This window comes from Geotrypetes seraphini, chromosome 2 (assembly GCF_902459505.1).
Source record: "Geotrypetes seraphini chromosome 2, aGeoSer1.1, whole genome shotgun sequence".
Lineage (NCBI taxonomy): Eukaryota > Metazoa > Chordata > Amphibia > Gymnophiona > Dermophiidae > Geotrypetes > Geotrypetes seraphini.
In genome coordinates, this window is record NC_047085.1 from 352,692,059 (window position 1) to 352,714,591 (window position 22,533).

At 47.7% G+C, this 22,533-nt stretch overlaps 1 protein-coding gene across 9 annotated transcripts in view; it reads left to right on the top strand.

Moving 5' to 3' along the window:
- TRAK1 (trafficking kinesin protein 1) overlaps nucleotides 1–22,533 on the top strand; it is a 203,285-nt gene that overhangs the window by 29,079 nt on the left and 151,673 nt on the right. For 8 of the 9 annotated variants that reach the window (XM_033930397.1, XM_033930396.1, XM_033930399.1 and 5 more), the window contains one exon: nucleotides 10,033–10,227. Coding sequence is in view for 3 of the 9 variants with exons in the window: in XM_033930396.1 (XP_033786287.1) it covers nucleotides 10,033–10,227 (195 nt within the window). In the remaining 6 variants the exon portion in view is untranslated. Of the gene's footprint in view, nucleotides 1–10,032; nucleotides 10,228–22,533 lie in introns of those variants that run through there. The other variant, XM_033930398.1, reaches the window with a different exon arrangement.

Here is a 22,533-nt window from a genome sequence, read left to right on the forward strand (position 1 = left end):
GTCATATATAGGATGGTACACTCGTTGGCAGGCCAAAATTCTCTATCTTCAACAGGCGGATGGATAGTCATATCCAATGCTCCTGGCTTCATCTGTAGACTGGCTCCATTTATTAATTATTAATTTAAAAACTTAATATACCACCTGGAGTCACAGCGGTTTCCAATTAAACATATACAAAGTAAGAAAAACAAAACAATACAGAAACATTCTTGAAAACATCATCAACAAATCTTTCAATAACCTATTAAAAGAATACAAGAAATGGCCAACACAGTAGGAAAGACAGATCAGAAATATGTGTCTGCAAACTGTAATGATTTGCGCATAATCTTAATTGCCCAGTAAGATTGTTCCAATATGATATTCCAGCAATGGAAAACATTTGGAGTTGAGTTGCTACATATCTTATATTATCAGCTGTCAATACTACCAATTTCATTTTCCCCTCAGATCGTAGTACTCTTGGAGGTTTATTAATCTCCCATAAAGATTGAAACCAGAGTGGCACGGTTTGATATACTATTTGATGTCCCAGGGACAGTACTTTAAACTTAATTTTCTGCTCAATCGGCAGCCATTGCAAGCTTTTGAATGTGGGTGTTATATGGGCTGCCCTCATTATCCCACTGATCACTCTAGCTACAGAATTAATAAGCATCTGCAAAACCTTCAATTTTGTTTTAGGCAAACCCAGAAATAAGGAATTACAGTAGTCCAACCTTGTCAAAAGCAAAGATTGGGCTACAGTTCGAAAATCATATGTATTCAAAAATGGTTTTAGCCTATACAACATGTGAAGTTGGGCATAACCTTTCTGAATAATACATCCAATTTGTTTTCCAGTTTGTACGCATACCGCATGTTGAGAAACTCTGCTCTAGATCAGACAGTGGGCAGGAGATTCTGCCTTTTAAAGCCACGCTGAGCAGGCTCCCCTTTCAGGGTCAGATGCTGTTTGGCAAGGGTCTGTATGATCAGATGGTAAGCGTTATGGTCCATCATCCCAAGGCCTTACCAGGTAGCAGACCCTGGAAGGCTCAGGTTCCAGGAAAGGGTAATTTTTGAGGCTCTTGAAGATTCTGTTTCTTTAAAGCCAGCCAAGTGACACAGCAGTCCTTTCAGGGATCAAACCAGGTATCCAGTGGAGACAGGAGACACAGGCTGCAGGTTCTTGCTCTTCAGCCGCTAAGAAATCACAATGATGCCAGGACAGAGGCTGAGCCCACCCCCACCCCCGACTGTTGGCCTTCTGGTTGGTCTAGGCTCAGAATGGCGCAGACCATTGGGTCTTGAAAGTTGTTAGGGGCGGTTACAAAATTGAGTTCAGTGTCCCTCTTTCACACCACTTTGTAGATTCTCCAGCCGAATGACCGGAGAGAGTCCTTAGATTCAGGGCAACAGTGCAAATGCTACTGTCATGCCACAGAGCCAGTCCTGGATGCCAAATTGGGCTCGGGCAGATACTCCACCTGGCCTGCAGGAGGTACTTGCGGTTCCATGTACTGGGCTAACATTTCCAGTTCTCGGCGCTCCTCTTTACCAAGGTGATGGTGGTGGCAGCACACCTCTGCAAGGCTGGGATCCAAGTGCACCCATACTTGGACAAGTAACTCATCATAGCTTCTTACAAGGAGGAAGGGAAAGAGCAGTTTCAAGAGTGGTACATCTCATCCAAAGCTTGGGATGGATCATCAACTTCAAAAAGAGCCAACTGGAACCTATTCAGCTCCTGGAGTACCTGGAAGTCTTGTTCAACACGACCTTGGGCCAGGTCTTTCTTTCAGAGCCATGCAGACGGAAGCTCCAGAAGCAGATTTCAGGTATGCTCCAGAGGCTGTCTCCCACAGCATGGCACTATCATGGCACTATCTGCAAGTGTTGGGGGTCGATGGCAGTGGCCATAGAGGTGGTCCTTTGGGTGAGAGCACACATAAGACCTCTCCAAGATCCTTTCCTATCATGCTGGTTCCCTCAATTGGACTCACTTTAGCAAAAACTTCTATGGTTGCCTTTAGCGAAGACAAAACAACAAAATCCAAATAACACCGAAAGGTTCCACAAAGGAAATGAAGCAGCAAAACAACAAAAGATTGTGAAACAGAAGATTGGATTTGTAGTTTAATGAGCAATCAAATAACTTAAAAACAATCATAAAAACAATGCACAAAGGGTGTAGTCACAAGTGACCCACAAGATAGAAACCAAATAATGTATACAATAAAAATGACCCAACTCAGGCCATGTTTCAGCAAAATAAAAATGCCTTCCTCAGGGGTCTTATAGGGTCCTTGACTGTCTTAAATATAAAAACATAAAAGTCACAAAAATCCAAGTAGTTAAGAAGCAGCAAACAACTGCACAGTTCACAAGACTACAATGTAGACCTGTAGCGAAGAGCAGCATGCTGTGATGGCTGCCCTTTCCAGGTGCATGCCTCTTCGCATTTCCTTCTGGTAGACATTAACAACTGATGCCAGCCTTTGTAGCTGCAGAGGTCATTGTGATGGTCGCCCTGTGCGGGATCATTGGATGCTGGCTCAACAGAAGTGGTCTATAAATCTCCTGGAACTTGGGGCCATTCAACTAGTGCTTCAGTTGCTGGAGGAGTCTCCGAAAGGGAAGACAAAGTCTTCTTGGACAATGCCACATCGGTGCCTTATGTCAATAGGCAAGGAGGCACCAGAAGCACCCAATTCCACCTAGAAACTCAACTCCTCTTCCGGTGGGCGGAAGGCTCATCTGTAGGCTCTCTCAGCCGCACACAAGGAGGGAGTAGAAAATATGCAGGCTGACTTTCTCAGTCAGCAGACACGCGAACCAGGGGAGTGAGCTCTGTCACCTCAGGTATTCAATGCCATAGTTTGGCAGTGGAGGTCTTCACAGTTAGATCTGATTGCCTTGCAGTAAACACAAAGATGTGCTTCTACAGCTAGAGCCACTAGCACTGGTTCAGCCATGGCTGGAGGTAGAGTTCTTATACATGTTTCTCCCATGGCTCATGCTCGGGTGAGTCATTCGCAGGATTGCGAGGCATCCGGGATTGGTAGTCTTAGTGGCATCTGATTAGCCCTGCAGGCAATGGTATGCATACCTAGTCCGTCTCGAGGGCCAAAGGCCTCAGCTTCCAGTTCAAGTGAACCTTCTCACTCAGGGTCCACTCTCTATTGAGAATCCAGAACACTTTGGACTTATAGCTTGGCTCTTAAGCGGGCAGCCTTGACTAGACATGGTGATCACCACTTTGCTCAGAGCTAAGAGGCCATCTATGGTAGCAGCCTATGCTAAGGCTTGGAAGTCCTTTTGGCGCTGGTGTGCTATGGAGGAGGTAGAGCCCTTCCGAGCTTCAGATTTGGTAGTCTTGGACTTCTGGCAGGAGGGACTTCAGAAGGATCTGTTGATCAGTTCACTGAAAGTGCAGATCGCAGGCCTTTCCTGTTTCCAAATGCAGGGGGACAGAGGCTCTCTAGTAGAGAATGACACGGTGGTGGTTTACCCGCGGCCACCGCATTTTAGCCGTGGGTCACCGCCGAAAACAGGGAAGAAAACTAGCAGTCGCTGCGGCGACGGGGACAAGGCCATTCACCGCCCGCGGGGCGGTGAATGGGTCTTGTCCCCGCAGTGAGGCATGAAGGATCGCGCGGTCCCCGCAGCTCACACCCGCCTGCCCAATCGATTCTAGTGTTTAGCCAGCTCTCTCCCTTCTCCTCACCTTAGTTTGTAGATTTTCTTTTTCGGCGACCCGCACGCTATCAAAGAGCCGCTGCTGCTCAGTTTCGATCTTCTGCTCTGACGCAACCGGAAACAGGAAGTTGCAGCAGAGCAGAAGATTGAACACTGAGCAGCCGCGCGTGTGCGGCTCTTTGGGAAAGCGTGCAGGTCGCTGAAAAAGAAAGCCTGCAAATTAAGGTGAGGAGAAGGGAGAGAGCTGGCTAAACACTAGGATCGATTGGGCAGGCGGGTGGGGGCTGCGAGGACCGTGCGATCACCCGTGTTCCCGGCTCAGACTGTAAGGAGGGAGTGAAAGGGAAAAGGATTCTGGGCCAAGGTGATGAAAACGGAAAGAAAAACCCACAGCAGGAAAGAAAGGGAAGGACAGGCAGGTGAGCCAGATGCTAGAAGCAGGGGGGGGGAAGAAAGAGGGAAAAAAGCTAGATGGGGTTGAAAAGAAGAGACACACTGGTATGGAAGAGGAAGATAGGGGAAATCTGGACACAGGAAGGTAACAGAAAGAGGGGAAATTATGTGCATGGGGCATAGGGACAGAGACAAAAAGGGGACATGCCATGGGGATGGTATATGGACACAGGGGGGGGCAATGGCAGATACATAGGGGAGATATTAGAAAAGTATATAAAATCGTACCCGTTTGAGGCTTTTATGTATGCAGCGGTGACGGTGACGGGGCGGTGAATGGGGTTGCAGTGGCGGTGACGGGGCGGTGAATGGGGTGGCAGTGGCGGTGACGGGCAGTGAAGGGAATGACGGTGACGGGGCGGTGCAGAGGATGGTGAGACGGGGACGGAGAGGTGACGGGGACCAATTTTTTCACCGTGTCATTCTCTACTCTCTAGCCTCTCAGTCAGATGTCGCCTGATTCATTAAAGGAGCTTTTTGGTTATGCCCTTCTTTTCCTTCTTGGAATCTTAATGCCATATTGCAGGGTCTCAGCAGATCTCCATATGAGGCCTTGAAGAATGCTTCCCTTCTGGACCTTACAGTCAAGACAGTATTCTTGGTGGTGATTACAACAGCAAGACAAGTCTCCGAGTTGAAAATTATTTTCTGTAGGGAGCCTTTCCTCAAGATTACAGAAGCAGGCATCTCCTTATCACGGTTCTGTCCTTCTTACCAAAGGTTGTCGCGGCTTTCCATGTTAATCAAGAAGTTGCCTGTTTTCTCTCCCACCTTGTTCATATAGCTTTCAATCCATAACCCTACTCCCCATTGCCCACCAACCCAGCCAGTTGATTAACAGTTCCCCTTAACTATATCCATGATATCCTGTTTGTCTGTCTTGTCTGTTTAGATCAGGGGTGTCAAAGTCCCTCCTCGAGGGCCGCAATCCAGTCGGGTTTTCAGGATTTCCCCAATGAATTTGCATGAGATCTATTAGCATACAATGAAAACAGGGCATGCAAATAGATCTCATGCATATTCATTGGGGAAATCCTAAAAACCCGACTGGATTGCGGCCCTCCAGGAGGGACTTTGACACCCCTGGTTTAGATTGAAGTTCCTTTGAGCAGGGACTGTCTTCTTTGTGACTCTGTACAGCGCTGTGTATGTCTGGTAGTGCTATAGAAATAATTAATAGTAATAGTAATAGTAGCTTTAGAAAACAGTTAAACACCTATTTGTTTAAACAATTTCTTGAAAGTAAAGATTTTATTTTTTAAATTTTAGTTTAGTTCTAATGTCTGTTATATTTAACTCCCAGGAACTGCTTGGTCTCATTGTAAACTGCAATGAACTCTGTGTTTGGTATATAAGTGATTATATTGTATTGCATTGTATTATAAGGGTATCTGAAATTAAGACAAAATCCCAGAAGAAAAAGGAAGGAAGGGGACTTATATACAGTGGTGCCTCACACAACGAACTTAATTCGTTCCAGGAGCAAGTTTGTTATGCGAAAAGTTCGTTATGTGAAACGCGTTAAGCGCAGTGACTAACGACTGCCTGCAGTGCCTGCGCGGAAGGATGCAATACACCGGCAGCGATCGTGGAAGCTCGGGCGACTTCGTTGTGTGAAACGAAGTTCGTTGTATGAATCGTGACATGAAGTTCGTTGTGTGCAGCGTTCGCTGTGCGAGGCACCACTGTACTGCCTTTTTATGTAGCTATACAACCACACTCAAAGCGATTTACATACAGGTACTTCAAATACCTATCTAATGTACCTGGGGCAGTGGAGGATTATGTGAGATGCCCAGGGCCACAGGGAGCAGTGCAGTGTTTGAACCTACAATCTCACAGTGCAGAGGCTTGTAGCTCAGAATATCGCAAACTGTGTGCTGCAGCTGATTCCAGATGTGCCCCGAGATGCCAGTAAGGAGGAGAGTTGCCGGCGAGAGGCACGTCCTGTAGGCAGTCAGCCGGTGCCAATGACTCTCCTCCTCACTGGCATCTCTCCTCGTCTAGGATCCTCTACCAGCGAAGTGACAGGTTCGGGGTCGCGACCGGAAGGCTTTCGCGAGTGTGTGGATGTTGATGTGATGACATCATGCGTGCGCATGATGTCATCGTGTCAATGTCTGTGCACGTCCGGAGGCTTTTTGGCCGGGGCACCCGGTTTAGTGTGCCGCCACACAGAAAAGTTTGTGGGACATTGATGTAGCCAGGGCCGGATTTTCCTATAGGCTAACTAGGCTTCAGCCTAGGGCCTCAAGATCAAGAGGGGCCTACATTCAAATTGTTAGCAAAATTAAAATTACACTATTCTAAAAACAGTGAACACTAAAACACTGAACCGAAAATAAGGAGAAATTCTACACATATGACTAATAAACAAACATAAAAATGTATTGGTTAAGATCAACACGTTTGGCTCATTGGGTCTGTTCGTTTGTATATACTAGATTGCACCAAAGTATACCGTATTTTCTCGCATATAACGCGCGTTATACGTGGTTTTTACATACCGCGCATACCCTTGCGCGTTATACGCGTGAGCGCGTTGTACAAAATTTTTTTTACATAGTTTCCTTCCCGATGTCCGATTCACCCCACCCCCCGCAGGACCGCTCGCACCCCCACCCCGAAGGACTGCTCGCACGCACCCGCACCCGCATCCCCACCCCGAAGGACCGCTCGCACGCACTCCCACCCGCACCCCCACCCTGAAGGCCCACTCGCACCCCCACAGCCTCCCGAACCCCACCCCCCATCATGTAGAAGCTCCTACCGGTGTCCTGCTGCTTCCTCTTGGCGGTCCCGACACGATCGGGGCAAGAGGGAGCTCAAGCCCTCTTGCCCCAGCCAACCGCGGCACCCCCGACACGATCGGGGCAAGAGGGAGCTCAAGCCCTCTTGCCCCCCCGACTCCCCGACACAATCAGGGCAAAAGGGAGCCCAAGCCCTCTTGCCCCGCCGACTCCCCAACTCCCCGACAATATTGGGCCAGGAGGGAGCCCAAGTCCTCCTGGCCCTGGCGACCCCCCACCCCCCGCTAGTTGTTCGGGCCAGGAGGGAGCCCAAACCCACCTGGCCACGGCGACATCCTACCCCCACCCCACACTACATTACGGGCAGGAGGGAACCCAGGCCCTCCGGCCCTCGATGCAAACCCCCCTCCCCCCAACGACCGCCCCCCCAAGAACCTCCGATCGCCCCCCCCAGCCGACCCGCGACTCCCCTGGCCGACCCCCACGACACCCCCACCCCTCTTCCCCGTACCTTTCTGTAGTTGGCCGGACAGACGGGAGTCAAACTCGCCTGTCCGGCAGGCAGACAACGACGGAATGAGGTCGGATTGGCCCATACATTCCAAAGCTCCGCCTACTGGTGGGGCCTAAGGCGCCTGGGCCAATCAGAATAGGCCCGGGAGCCTTAGGTCCCACCTGGGGGCGGGGCCTGAGGCACATGGGTCCAACCCGGCCATGTGCCCAAGGCCCCACCCCAGGAGGGACCTAAGGCTCCCGGGCCTATTCTGATTGGCCCAGGCGCCTTATGCCCCACCAGTAGGCGGAGCTTTGGGACGGATGGGCCAATCCGGCCTCATTTCGTCGTTGGCTGCCTGCCGGACAAGCGGGTTTGGCTCCCGTCTGTCCGGCCAACTACAGAAAGGTACGGGGAAGGGGGGTGGGGGTGTCGTGGGGGTCGGCCAGGGGGGTCGCGGGTCGGCTGGGGGGGGCGGTCGGAGGTTCTTGGGAGGGGCGGTCGTTGGGGGGAGGGGGGTTTGCATCGAGGGTAGGAGGGCCTGGGATCCCTCCTGCCCGTAATGTAGTGCGGGGTGGGGGTAGGGGGGTCGCCGTGGCCAGGAGGGTTTGGGCTCCCTCCTGGCCCGAACAACTAGCTGGGGGAGAGGGGAGTCGCCAGGGCTAGGAGGACTTGGGCTCCCTCCTGGCCCGATATTGTCGGGGAGTTGGGGAGTCTGCGGGGCAAGAGGGCTTGGGCTCCCTTTTGCCCCGATCATGTCGGGGAGTCGGGGGGGCAAGAGGGCTTGAGCTCCCTCTTGCCCCGATCATGTCGAGGGTGCCGCGGTTGGCTGGGGCAAGAGGGCTTGAGCTCCCTCTTGCCCCGATCGTGTCGGGGAGTCGGGGGGGCAAGAGGGCTTGAGCTCCCTCTTGCCACGATCGTGTCAGGGGTGCTGCGATTGGCTGGGGCAAGAGGGCTTGAGCTCCCTCTTGCCCCGATCGTGTTGGGGGTGCCGCGGTTGGCTGGGGCAAGAGGGCTTGAGCTCCCTCTTGCCCCGATCGTGTCGGGGAGTCGGGACCGCCAAGAGGAAGCAGCAGGACAACGGTAGGAGCTTGTACATGATGGGGGGGAGTCGGGAGGCTGTGGGGGTGAGAGCGGTCCTTCGGGGTGGGGGTGCGAGCGGTCCTGCGGGGGGGGGGTAAATCGGACGTCGGGGGGGGGCATCAGGCTTTCAGGGTGGGGACAGGACTTCAAGGGGGAGAGGAGAGTCGGGGCGGGCGAAAGGAGAGTCGGGGTGGCCAGAGGAGAGTCGGGGCGGGCGAAAAGAGAGTCGGGCAGCATGCGCGGTATACGGGTGTGCGTGGTATATAAAAATTTCTGTACATAAATTTGTGTGGGTGCGCGTTATCTACGTGAAAATACGGTAGTTCATACGTTCACTGATTAATATGGCAAATATTGATGTGCCTTATGCTACTAAGCTCTGGTTTGTTCTTGCATAAATAAAGTGCAAATTGGTGTAGATTGGAACAGACAAACGAACAGACCTATTGATATCCCGACGTTCGGTTATATTCGTGTTACTTTGATAATATGAAACACGTGTTAATGTTATTAAAAAAGATTCATATTTTAGGATTGCGTACATGATCATTTGATTCTCGCCTTTTGAGTTCAGTATGTTCAATACTTTAGTGAAGTGTTTATAGACTATTGAAAAAAATTTTTGTGACAATCTTCATTTCGTGGAATTCTAAGTAAGTTCTTAACATGTTTTAATTTGCATATTTTAAAATGTATATTACGTGCTTTATTTTATATTTTCATGATTATATCATAAATAATAAAATCCTAGAGCGCGCATGCGCTGTTGAAATATCGTGAGTCCTGGTGGCGTGAGGTGTGCTTCTGTGTCACTCCTCACGGCGCCTGCGCCAGCGACTCATCAAAATTCAGCCGGGGATGGGGAATCCGAATTGCACACGTGCTCCAGCTCTAGATCGGATCCCGCTGCTCCTCTTTCTCTCCCCCAGCCCTTTCCCGGCTCCGGAGGGGAATCGGTGGGGGCGCGCACCGGTCCCCGGTCCTGCCTCCGGTTCAGATTTTAGCCGCTCCCCAGTTACCTCGGTTCTGCTTCGGGATCGGAACCAGCTCCGGCTGCAACGGGGTGCCTACTCGGCTTCTCCCTTTCTTTTTCTCGCCCTGGGAGGAGGATCGGGGAGGGAAAGACGTCAGTCCGGAAACAGCTGGGCAAAGCCCAGCCCCGCAGGGAGAGAGGCAAAACGTGGAACCGTCAGGACAGGGCGGCCCAGACTGGCATCGGGGGGGGGGGGGGTTCAGTGGAAGGGGGATGGGAGGCAGGCAGGCTGGCATCGGAGGGGGTGGGGGGTTCAATGGGAGGTGAAAGGGCCTCATAAGTGGAATAGCCTAGGGCCTCTTTTCATCTAAATCCGGCCCTGGATGTAGCTCTAACCACTATGTCACAAAATGGCAAAAATGATTGTGCACTGGATTTCACTCTTGTCCTTGTGACATATACAAATACCTTGTTCCCTCAGGTCAATTTAACTTTTATGCTACTGTATCTTGTCATGACAAGGTTCACATGTGCATTTAAAACAAGCTGTATGTAGTTCATTGCTTTTCATTTGTGTATTCTCCTGTTCTCTGCAGATGTGTGCAACAGTACTGATCTTCCAGAGGTTGAAATCATTAGTCTGCTGGAAGAACAGCTACCCCTGTACAAGCTAAGGGCAGACACCATCTACGGTTATGATCACGACGACTGGCTCCTAACACCTCTCATTTCTCCTGATGCTAGTATCGACTTAACCACTGAGCAAATAGAGGAGACGCTCAAGTATTTCCGTAAGTTAAACATCTTTTTTGTTGTTGTTTTTGCTTGAAGACTCCTTGGTAATGGCTAGTCAAGTGAGTGGGAGGAATGAGTCACTTCTGTGGAAAGGTGTGTGGAAGATAAGGAACACTCTGCAGAAGTCTCTTGAGATGCAGGTTCTTGTTTTCATTCCAGCAGAGCTCAAAGAGTCCCTGAGAGCCCAGCTTTATTCAGTTCTGTATGTGTAAGCTTGCAGGTGCCCAACAGATGCTAGAACTCCCTTGAGGAAGAAATCAAACATTTTTAGAATGGTTGTTAGGTCCAGGACCTTAGCAGGCTTTTGGGTCACAGAAGTCCATTGCTACCAGCTATGTTTAGACACAAATTAATGTAAAGGAGACTCTGTCACCATAGTAATAGTGTGTGCCAAATGATCAAAGGTAAATTGCAAACTCCATGTAGAAAGAAATTAGTATTTTTATTTCACATGCCATATATACTTTTCAAATAAGTCTTATCTCATGTATAAGTCAAGGACAGTTTTGCGATTAAAAATGCCATGATCCATGTACTGTATTAGCTGAAGCTCTTTCCAGCCCTCCTGTACTGATTTGGTCCAACACTCCTTTTTCCCTCCCCTCCACCTCTGGGTCCAGCTTTTTTTTCCCCCTTCCATTCTTCTTTCCCATTATCAGCATTAATCTTTCTTTCTTTCTAGTGCAATAGGCACTTCATTCTTGAACTTGTGGGTTGTGTATCTCTGATTGCGAGATCTGGTATAAAGAGCCTCATTTACATTTTTTTGCTCTGCCATGTCTGCCAGTTCCTCGGTTTTACTCTCTATATGCAAGAGGTAGGAGCCTGTCTGTTCTGCTCATATTTATTTTTCTATAATTTTGGGGTTTTTTTGTTATTCGGTCATGAGGCTTTTCAGTGCTGTAGAGCAGTGGTTCCCAACCTTGTCCTGGAGGACCCCCAAGGCCAGTCTAGTTTTCAGGTTAGCCCTAATGAATATGCTTGGAGCAGATTTGCATGCCTGGCACTTCCATTATATGCAGATCTGTCTCATCCTGAAAATCCGACTGGCCTGGGAGTCCTCCAGGACAGGGTTGGGAACCACTGCTGTAGAGGCTCCCCAGAGGCTGCTATAGCAAAGAAGCAGCCAGCTTGTCCAGCCTACATTAAAAGTCCAAGAGCTCAGGGACTATTTCCTTTGGATCAAGGCTTACTCCAGGTTTTGTCCACAGAGAGCATGAGCTCAGTCTGAGTGGCCCCGTGATGGTTTTTCACTAAGATTGGGTGCTGACTGTGTTTCTTCCCAGCGTTTGAGGTCTCAATCCAGCTGTGGTAGGACTGAGGAGCGTCTGGTGTTCTGGCTTGTCTGAGGCAGAGTTTTCAATGCAAGCAGCTCCCAGCACCAGCATGGCACAGTGAGTACAGGCAGTTAGGCTCTGATTTTGCAAAGTGCTCTCGATTGTAGCCAGCTGTAGGCGTCCTACAGCTGTCTAATCAGCCAATTGGGAGGCACTTTTTCTAAAAAAAATAATGCTCCCCAGGCAGACCGCCTATATTGAAGGCGCCTCCAGGGAGCCTAGAGAGGCCTGCAAGCCCGCCTAAGGCTAGGCGTTAGCCTTAAGCGAACCTAGGTGGTGCTACACATCTCCCTACCAGAACGGGAGAAGCTTACAATGTAGGCTAGCAAAATGCTGGCCTACATGGTAAGTAGACGCGGCCGCTGTACCTAATCTTGGCAAGGATCTCTCTGCCGTGATTAGTATAGCGGCTGCGGCCGCAAGTCTCCCCTCCCCCCCAGTGATCGCGGCAGGAGGGTGCCCAACCCCTCCTGCCGACCCCCCCAACGGCCATCCCAACAATCGCAGCAGGAGGGTGCTCAGCCCCTCCTGCAGGTTCCACCAACAGCCCCCCTAAGATCGCCGGAAGAAGGATGCCCAACCCCTCCTGCCGGACCCACCCCAATGAATCCCCCCACCCTGGAACCCCCCCTTGGTTTTACTTTCAACTTGATCCGGACGACTCCGTTCACGTCCGGCCAGCAGGCCCGCCTCCGTCCAAATGAGGCAGGCCTGCCCCTCCCCTGCCCAACCCACAGGATCCTAGGGCCTGATTGGTCCAGGCGCATAAGGCCCCTCCCGCTATAGGATGACATCAGTGATGCGGCAGAGGGAAGGCCTCAGCGGGGAAGACCGCAGAGCAGCCTGTTCAGAGTTCTGCAACTGCTTTAGGAGGCTTCGGAGCAGAGGTATGTCAGGTCTCACCAGGGTGGGGGGGGTCACTGAATCGATGAGTCCGAATTTTGGGGTGAATTGGGCAGCACTAGTGTCAGGGGTCTTTGGGAGTTGATCTTAACTAGGGCTTATTTTTGGTGTCGGGCTTATATTAGGAGCATCTTTAAAAATCATGCTAGGGCTTATTTTCAGGATAGGTCTTATTTTCAGGAAACATGGTAATGATGCTATAAGAAGTTGCTGAACTATGGTATCCTGAGCCACAGTAACGGAATCTCCCAGTGTTTTTTGTTAATGGTATTTTTTGCTGTAAAGCCTTCTTGTTTGCTGCATTCTCTCACGGATAAAGGCCCAGAACAGGGATGGTACAATCAAAGAATATGCTCAGACTGCAAACTAATGTATTAAAAATGATCCAGTTCCCCTTTCTGGAAGACTAGCACATTGTTCTGGCAGATTTTACTGTCATAACTTGTAGTCTAATGATAATGTAAAGAACTTCTTTGTTTCATGTATTTTTAAAATAGGCTGCTTTTCAAATGGCAGGTTGACAGAGTTCAGTCCAGTCAAGGGCATTGATTTGGCCACTGTACAGTTGTGAGCAAATGATTTGAGTCTTGTGACAGTGCTATTTTCTAGAATGTAGATATAGGGCTCAATTTACTTAGCTTTCTCCTTCCTGCATAGACAAGGAATGTGAGAAAAGTCTTTGTAAACCAGGCCCTATTGTGTTCCGATAACAGGACCTTTTGTGTGCAGGTTGCAGAAAGCCTGGGCATAAACCTCATTTAGTTGATGATAAAAATAAAAAAAATGACAGTGAAAGAAAAACCAGGCAGTTGTCCTAGTTTTGTGTCCTTAGAGACAAGACAGCGACATGACAGCTAATGAAATTAGATCTTTTTAAAGAGTGACTACTGGAGCGTGCTCTTAGAGATGACATGGAAAGGCTCTGCTGCACGAGTTCACATTCTTAATGCCAGATTTAGTACCCAGGTCCCAAAGATTTATCAGGCAGTGAAATGGTTGGCATACCAAGCTGAATGAAAGCCTGGGCATACTTCCAAATGCATTTAGTGGCTATGTCTGTCCTGTGGTTAAAGCTTGAACCCCTGTTTTAACATACTGAAATGAACTCTTGTATAATTTAATTTCTAATGCAATAGGTGTGTCATTATGGACGGACGGGTAATATCCCCATGCTCGCAGCCATGATAGATATGGTCCCTTGGATGAGGGTTCACATATGCATCTTCTCCAGAGCGCATTACTGTTGAGGTAGTCTCCTCAGTTGGACTCCTTTCACATGTCTTTGCCATTGACTCCGGAAGCCTGATTCAGTATGAGCTGGTGGCTCTGTCCACAGTTATTATCAAGGGGCAAGCCCCTCCGAATAATCTTGTAGGTAATTGTGACAACAGTTGCCAGCCTGTTCAGCTGGGGAGCTCACTGCAATGGATGCAGCATCTACCAAGAATTGTCAAGGCTCAAAGTGAATAAAGCCATGGGACTAGACAAATTGTACTCCAGAGTGCTTAGGGAACTGAGAGATGTCCTGGCAGAGCCGTTAGCCGTGCTCTTCAGTCTTTCTCTGAGCACGGGAAAAGTTCCATTAGACTGGAAAACAGCTAACGTCATTCCACTCCACAAAAAGGGATGCAGGTTAGAGACTGCAAATTACAGACAAGTAAGTCTCACGTCAATAGTGTGTAAACTTATGGAAACATTGATTAAACACAAATTAGATACGGTTCTGGACGATGAGAGACTGAGGGATCCCCACCAGCATGGATTTACAATGGGGAGATCCTGCCAATCCAGCCTAATCAGCTTCTTTGACTGGGTAACAAAAAAACTAGATAAGGGAGATTCCCTAGATGTAGTGTATCTGGACTTCAGTAAGGCTTTTGATAACGTCCCACACCGTAGACTTTTGAACAAGATGCGTTTGTTGGGGCTAGGAGAAACATTAACTGCATGGGTTAAAGACTGACTCAGTGGCAGACATCAAAGGGTGGTGGTAAACGGTACTCCCTCTGAAAAGTCGGAAGTGCACAGTGGAGTACCGCAGGGCTCGGTCCTGGGTTCAATCCTATTTAATATCTTCATACGAGATCTGCCTCAGGGACTTCGAGGTACATAAGAACATAAGAACATAAGCAGTGCCTCTGCCGGGTCAGACCACAGGTCCATCCCGCCCAGCAGTCCGCCCCCGCGGCGGCCCAACAGGTCATGACCTGCCTGAATCACCAGAAGGGGCCCCCTTGCCCCCTAGGTATCTCATCGAAGTCCTATCTTCCCATCAAAGTCCTAACCCTCCGGCCTTTCACCTACACGACCTGGTGAGCTGTCTATACTTATGCAACACCCCAGCACCTCCCTCAGTACCCCACGATCCCCTTTTCCCTCAGGAATCTGTCCAATCCCTGTTTGAATCCCTGTACTGTACTCTGCCGGATCACTTCCTCCGGGAGCGCATTCCATGTGTCCACAACCCTTTGGGTGAAGAAAAACTTCCTTGCATTTGATTTGAACCTATCCCCCTTCAGTTTCTCTGAGTGCCCCCTCGTACCTGTCGTCCCTTTTAGTCTGAAGAACCTGTCCCTGTCCACCTTCTCTATGCCCCTAAGTATTTTGAAGGTCTCTATCATATCCCCCCTGAGCCTCCTCTTCTCCAGAGAGAAGAGCCCCAGTTTATCCAGCCTCTCGGCGTATGGGCAGTTTTCCAGCCCTCTTACCAGTTTCGTTGCCCTCCTTTGGACTTTCTCAAGAGGTAAAATTGCATTATTTGCCGATGATGCTAAATTATGTAATATAGTGGGCGGAGGTACCGTGCCCAACACTTTGACACATGACATACTTTTACTGGAGCACTGGTCTACTATTTGGCAGCTGAATTTTAATTCAAAACAAAATTGAGAGAAAAATAATTCAAAAAGAGGATTTAATTGTAGCATATAGAATCATAATATAGAATCCCTTATAAGAAAAATATGTTCTTATGAAAATCAAATCAAAAATAGTGTAATGCAATGAAATAATCAAATTAATAAATAACATACACTTTATTAATTATAAATTTCATTCATATCATCCAAATTGCATCAAAATACATATGTATACAAAACTTAAACAGACTATAAGCTAAAAATCAGTAAACTAGAACACATACATAAATACAACAATACAAAACCAAGACAGCCAAGGGATTTAACTTAGTTCATCAAAAAAATGTTCAATGAGTCACTTAGCTTAAAATCCAGTAGAGTCAAGGCCACAGCTAGGCATCCTGGCCATCTTGGGATCAAGTGAAACAGGTCCAAATCAAGTCCAATCCAAATTCAAAATGAAGCAAAGTGCTGAAGTGCTAAGGTGCAGATGCAAATGTAGTGAAGGAACAACCGTGTATCAATGGGATACAAAAGTAAACTCAAAACGCAATCCACAGTATGAAACACAGAAGAGAAGCCGAATAGGCTACCAGTCTTCTCACCCTTCCTCGACACAGGACGTGTTTCGATGGTATCTTTATCAAGAGGAAGACCTGGACGGGCAGAGAGTCAAAGCCGGAAATTACAGAAGCAAAGCTTGGCTTAGAGCGCCGTACGGTGCTTCTGTAATTTCTGGCTTTGACTCTCTGCCCGCCCAGGTCTTCCTCTTGATAAAGATACCATCGAAACACAGCCTGTGTCAAGGAAGGGCGAGAAGATTGGTAGCCTTTTCGGCTTCTCTTCTGTGTTTCACACTGTGGATTGCGTTTTGAGTTTACTTTTGTATCCCATTGATACACGGTTGTTCCTTCACTACATTTGCATCAACAAGAAGAGTCTCAAAGCTACAGGCTCTTTTTTGCAGAGAGCCTTTCCTCAAGTTCATAGAGGCCAGAGTTTCTTTGCACACTGTTCTGTCCTTTTTGCCGAAGGTTGTTTCAGCTTTTCATGTAAATCAAGAAGTCAGATGGCCGGCATTCCAGTTCACAAGTTCTAAGAAGGACCAGATTCTAAAGAAGCTGGATGTGAGAAGAGTGCTTCTGTGATAGCCTGAACTTGTTGGTGATCTCAAGATATCTGACCATTTTTTGTGCACACTAGTTAGGCTAGATGTGATAGTGTCCGAAGATCTAAAGGCGAAAAAACAGTGTGACAAGGCAGTGGCTGCTGCCAGAAGGATGCTGGGCTGTATAAAGAGAGGCGTGGTCAGTAGAAGGAAGAAGGTGTTGATGCCCCTGTACAGGTCATTGGTGAGGCCCCACTTGGAGTATTGTGTTCAGTTTTGGAGACCGTATATGGCGAAAGACATAAAAAGACTTGAGGCGGTCCAGAGGAGGGCGACGAAAATGATAGGAGGCTTGCGCCAGAAGACGTATGAGGAGAGACTGGAAGCCCTGAATATGTATACCCTAGAGGAAAGGAGAGACAGGGGAGATATGATTCAGACGTTCAAATACTTGAAGGGTATTAACGTAGAACAAAATCTTTTCCAGAGAAGGAAAATGGTAAAACCAGAGGACATAATTTGAGGTTGAGGGGTGGTAGATTCAGGGGCAATGTTAGGAAATTCTACTTTATAGAGAGGGTAGTGGATGCCTGGAATGTGCTCCCGAGAGAGGTGGTGGAGAGTAAAACTGTGACTGAGTTCAAAGAAGCGTGGGATGAACACAGAAGATTTAGAATCAGAAAATAATATTAAATATTGAATTAGGCCAGTTACTGGGCAGACGTGCATGGTCTGTGTCTGTGTATGGCCGTTTGGTGGAGGATGGGCAGAGGAGGGCTTCAATGGCTGGGAGGGTGTAGATGGGCTGGAATAAGTCTTAACAGAGATTTTGGCAGTTGGAACCCAAGCACAGTACCGGGTAAAGCTTTGGATTCTTGCCCAGAAATAGCTAAGAAGAAAAATTAAAAAAAAAAAAAAATAGAATAAAATAAAATAAAAAATTTAAATTGAATCAGGTTGGGCAGACTGGATGGACCATTCGGGTCTTTATCTGCCGTCATCTATTATGTTACTATGTTACTATGTGGCGCACTGGCTTCCAAGACCACGATATCCAGATGGATCTGTAGTGCCATTTCATCAGCATACTGCATGGAAAACAGCTAATATGCAGTATGCTCCAGTCTCTGTAAATGCGCATTCGACTAGAAGTGTGGCTTCTTCATGGACAGAAACTCAGGCAGTCTTCCCCGAGGAGATTTGTAGGGCAGCGACCTGGTCTACTCTGCATACATTTTCCAAGTTTTACAGAGTGGATGTAGCATCAAGGGAGGACTCTGCCTTTGGGTCCTCAGTGTTACAAGCTGGCACAGTGGTCCCACCCTAGATTTCTGGGACTGCATTTTTATGACCCGTCCGTCCAGAATAACACACTTATTGCACTAGATAAGGAGATTAGGTTCTTACCTTGCTAATATCTTTTCTAGTACTGTAGATAGGTGTGTTATTCTGGAGCCCCACCCTATCAGTTATCGCCAGTGCCTGCCTAACTGAGAAACATAGAAGATGATGACAGATAAGGGCCATAGCCCATCAGGTCTGCTCACTCTACTGACCCACCCCCAAGTCTACTATCCTAGGGATCCCACTCCTGGTGACAGGTTCCCTTGGCTTAACCCTCTAAGGGATCCCACATGGGCATCCCATTTGCTCTTAAATTCTTGCACACTGTTTGCCTCGATCACCTGCACAGGGAGCTCGTTCTAAGGATCAACCACTCTCTCGGTGAAGAAATATTTCCTGGTGTCGCCATGAAATTTCCCACCGCTGAGTTTGTGCGGATGCCCTCTTGTGGCTGAGGGTCCTTTGAGAAAGAGAATCTCTTCTTCCATCTCGATAACACCAGCTCTGGAAGGATACACATTTCAAATCTGGAGAGGGCATAGGGGGTGAAAAGGCAATAAAATAAACCGAAAATAAACAGTGGGAAAATGGTAATAAATATGTGGGCAAACGTGAGCGGTCTAACACCAGCCAGGGGAACTCAGAACAGTATGCATGAATTTATTCAAGTACTCATGCATTTTTCCCTGTCTGTCCTGGTGGGCTCACTATCTAATTTACCTGGAGCAATGGAGGGATTAAGTGACTTGCCCAGGGTCACAAGGAGCAGCTGATAGCTCAAGCCATTTTAATAAAGGTTCAAGCCATCTTAAAGAAATATTACACTTGGCAGCATTTCCGCACTAGGCTCTGTGGATAACATCAGTAACCTGTGAGAATAATTGACCTGCTGTTCTCGGAGAACATCTGAAGTACCTTTGCTCTATTTTTCCTCCAGGAACTTGTCCAGATCTCTTAGAATCCAGTTATGTTTATTGCCTTGAACATTGCTTTCTGGCAAAGATTCCACAGCTTAATTATGCGCTTCATTGAAAAATACTTTCTACAATTAGTTTTCAGTCTGCTGGTTGTTAGCTTCACAGGATGCCCCTTATTTTAATGTTAAAAAAATCTCCCCTTTTTACTGTTGTATTCCATTCATGATTGATTTTATAAATTTTATCATATCTCCTCTGACATTGATTTCCAGTCTGAAGAGCCCTGCCCTATTAACCATTCTTCTCTACATTTTTACCAGCTCTGTTTATAACCTTTCTAACATGCAGTGACCAGAACTGCATACAGTACTCAAGGGTGTGGTCACACTGTGTACCTATGTAGAAGCAACTATATTTAGTTTTGAACTTCATTCCTTTTCTAATCTCTAATGTTGATTGTTTGTTTTTTTTAGTAGCTGTGACACATTAGTCTGAGAACGTCAACATATTATACACATTGGGGCTCATTTTCAAAGCACTTAGACCAGGGATCTCAAAGTCCCTCCTTGAGGGCCGCAATCCAGTCGGGTTTTCAGGATTTCCCCAATGAATATGCATTGAAAACAGTGCATGCACATAGATCTCATGCATATTCATTGGGGAAATCCTGAAAACCCGACTGGATTGCGGCCCTCAAAGAGGGACTTTGAGACCCCTGACTTAGACTTGCAAAGATCTATAGGTTACAAAAGAACTTTGTAAATCTAAGTGCTTTAAAAATATACTTCATTGAGTCCAAACTCAGAGTCCAATAATGTTGCTGCTCTATTGAGATTATTCTTCCCTATGTTCATCACTTTTTACTTGTCCACATTAAATTTCATCTGCCTTTTAGCTGCCTAGTCTCCCACAACATCCTTCTGGGGAAGGGGTAAAATGCGGACCTCACGGATCCAAAACCGCACATCCTTAAAAATCTGAGATCCGCGCCACTTGTAGTTTCTGGCTCTGACAGACCTCAATGACAATTTAGCTCTGATGGATCCATCTCAGCATAGGGAGGGTAAAGTATTAGGATCCGTCAGCGCTAAAATGTCATAGAGGTCTGTCAGAGCCAGAGACTAAAAGTGGCGCGGACCTCAGATTTTTAAATTTACTTAAAACAAACAATGTATATACTCTTTAAAGAGCACAGAAAATCTTATACGTGCTAATGCTAATCTGTGAATGCAAATTTCGTGCTACTTTGCTGGCAATAATTGAATGTTTATAGATCCCGGACGGTTGGGCTGGGTCCCCGCCACTGTTATCTTTTGCAGGAGAGATTTTCTGCAAAAGTTCATTAAGGGGAATGGTTTTAGTCTCTGGCTCTGACAGAGCTCTATGACATTTTAGCACTGACGGATCCTAATACTTTTCCCTCCCTATACTGAGACGGATCCGTCAGAGCTAAATTTTTCATCGAAGTCTGTCAGAGCCAGAAACTACAAGTAGCACGGACCTCAGATTTTTAAGGACATGTGGTTTTAGATCCGCAAGATCTGTGAGGTCCGCGTTTTACCCCTTCCCATCCTTCTGCACCTTGCAATAGTGCTGCTTGATTCGCTAATTTGAATCAATTCGTTTCCCCAAAATCAGACTCACTAATTCAGTTAACTAAAGCAGCAACAGCGGCAGTGGACAGCAAGCAGACGTAGGCTCTGAACAGGCTTGTTCACAGCCTGCTCAACCAGGGCTTCTCTCTGCCATGTCATGAGTGATGTCATTAGTGTTGCGGTAGAGGGAAGCCCTGGCAGGGCAGGCCGTGAACAAGCCTGTTCAGAGCCTGCGTCTTGTAGCCATCCACCGCTGCTGCTGCTGCTGCTGCTTTAGGAGGCCCTGGAGGTATGTCAGGCCCCACCGAAGGGTGGGGGAAGGGCTGTTCACTGAGGTGGGGGGGGGTCAGTCGTGAAATGCTGCACCCCTCTGTGGTATGGAAAGCTGCAGCACAGGGAGATCGGAGGGAGAATCGATTCGAGTTGATTCAGGCTGAATTGAATCAAACATTTTTCCCCTGAATCGGACAGAATTACCTCACAATTTTTATGTTGTTTTAACAGTTTGGAATGATTTTGTGTTACCTGAAAATTTTTACATCTTGTTTTTTGTTTCCAGATTAGACTGGGGGCCAAACAACAATAAGCTCCCTTCCCACCTCTCAGAAAACGGTATAGTGCATTTCAGTAGAAGAAACTATTCTAGCTTTTGCAACAGAGAGAAAAAAATGGATTCAGTGGAACATAGCAGCTAGGAAATTGCTCTTTTCAGATGTACTCTCTCCTCTTTTTTACTGTTCCATCCAGACAGACAAGTGCACACGCTTGCATGTATACATACACAGGTGGATTGGAAATATTCAATTACACATATTCTGTTTGCTTTTTCTACTAGACACCCTTACAATGCTGCCATAATCTTAGCTTCTCTGGGCTGCCTCTTAGTGATTAAGATATGTATTTTTTATAAACTCTACTGTGAAACTTGTTGATTGAACAACATATCTATCTTAATGGCTTCTTTGTGTACATGACAATAATACCTGTTGCTGTGGGACAGGGGCGTTCTCTGGTTAAATTATGAAACCATGCTTCTAAATCTGTTGACTGTGACATCTAATGGTTTTATATGTTATCACACTTTGTTTTCATTGTATAATTATTTTCAAACCATGTTTTTGTGTGCCTCTTTCTCTGGTTTAAGACACACAAGAGGCACAAACACTGAATTCAAGTAATATCTACTTTGGTATGGTGGGGGAGGGATGTACTAAACTGATATATTTTCCTACTTTTTTGATGTGGGTAAATATATCAGTTTAGTGAGATATAACATAAAATAAAATGTTATTTGTATACCGCAATACACCGTGAAATTTTAGATGTAGTTAACAGGAATTAAGTAGAAGGCTGTACATGAGAGGTCAGGATACAAGTACAAATAAAACAGGATCATGACAAGGTCAGAGTCAAATATAATTATAGTATGGTAATATGAGAAGAACTCAAGTAGGTGAACAGCTTTCGAATACCAGTGCAGATAGATACAGAGACCCAAAAGAAGGTGGTGGGGGCGGGGGAGGTAGTAATTGTTGAATGAGTCTGTGCATAGAGATTTTTCCATCATCTTGAGAGCATGTGAAACACACAAAAAGGACACAGGGTTTAATGCTCTAATAGGAATCTGTTGAACAATTATGTTGTCAATCCTTGCCTGAAATGCATGTATGATGAAGACCCTATATATAATTGGGAGTACCGTATTTTCGCGGATATAACGCGCGCGTTATACGTGATTTTACGTACCGCGCATACCCCTCGCGCGTTATATGCCTGAGCGCGGTATACAAAAGTTTTTAAACATAGTTCCCACCCCGCCCGACGCCCGATTCACCCCCCCAGCAGGACCGCTCGCACCCCCACCCCGAACGACCGCTCGCACGCGCTCCCACCCGCACCCGCATCCACGATCGGAGCAAGAGGGAGCCCAAGCCCTCTTGCCCGGCCGACTCCCCGACGTCCGATACATCCCCCCCCCGGCAGGACCACTCGCACCCTCACCCCGAAGGACCGCCGACTCCCCAACAATATCGGGCCAGGAGGGAGCCCAAACCCTCCTGGCCACGGCGACCCCCTAACCCCACCCCGCACTACATTACGGGCAGGAGGGATCCCAGGCCCTCCTGCCCTCGACGCAAACCCCCTCCCCCCAACGACCGCCCCCCCCCAAGAACCTCCGCCCGTCCCCCAGCCGACCCGCGACCCCCCTGGCCGACCCCCACGACACCCCCACCCGCCTT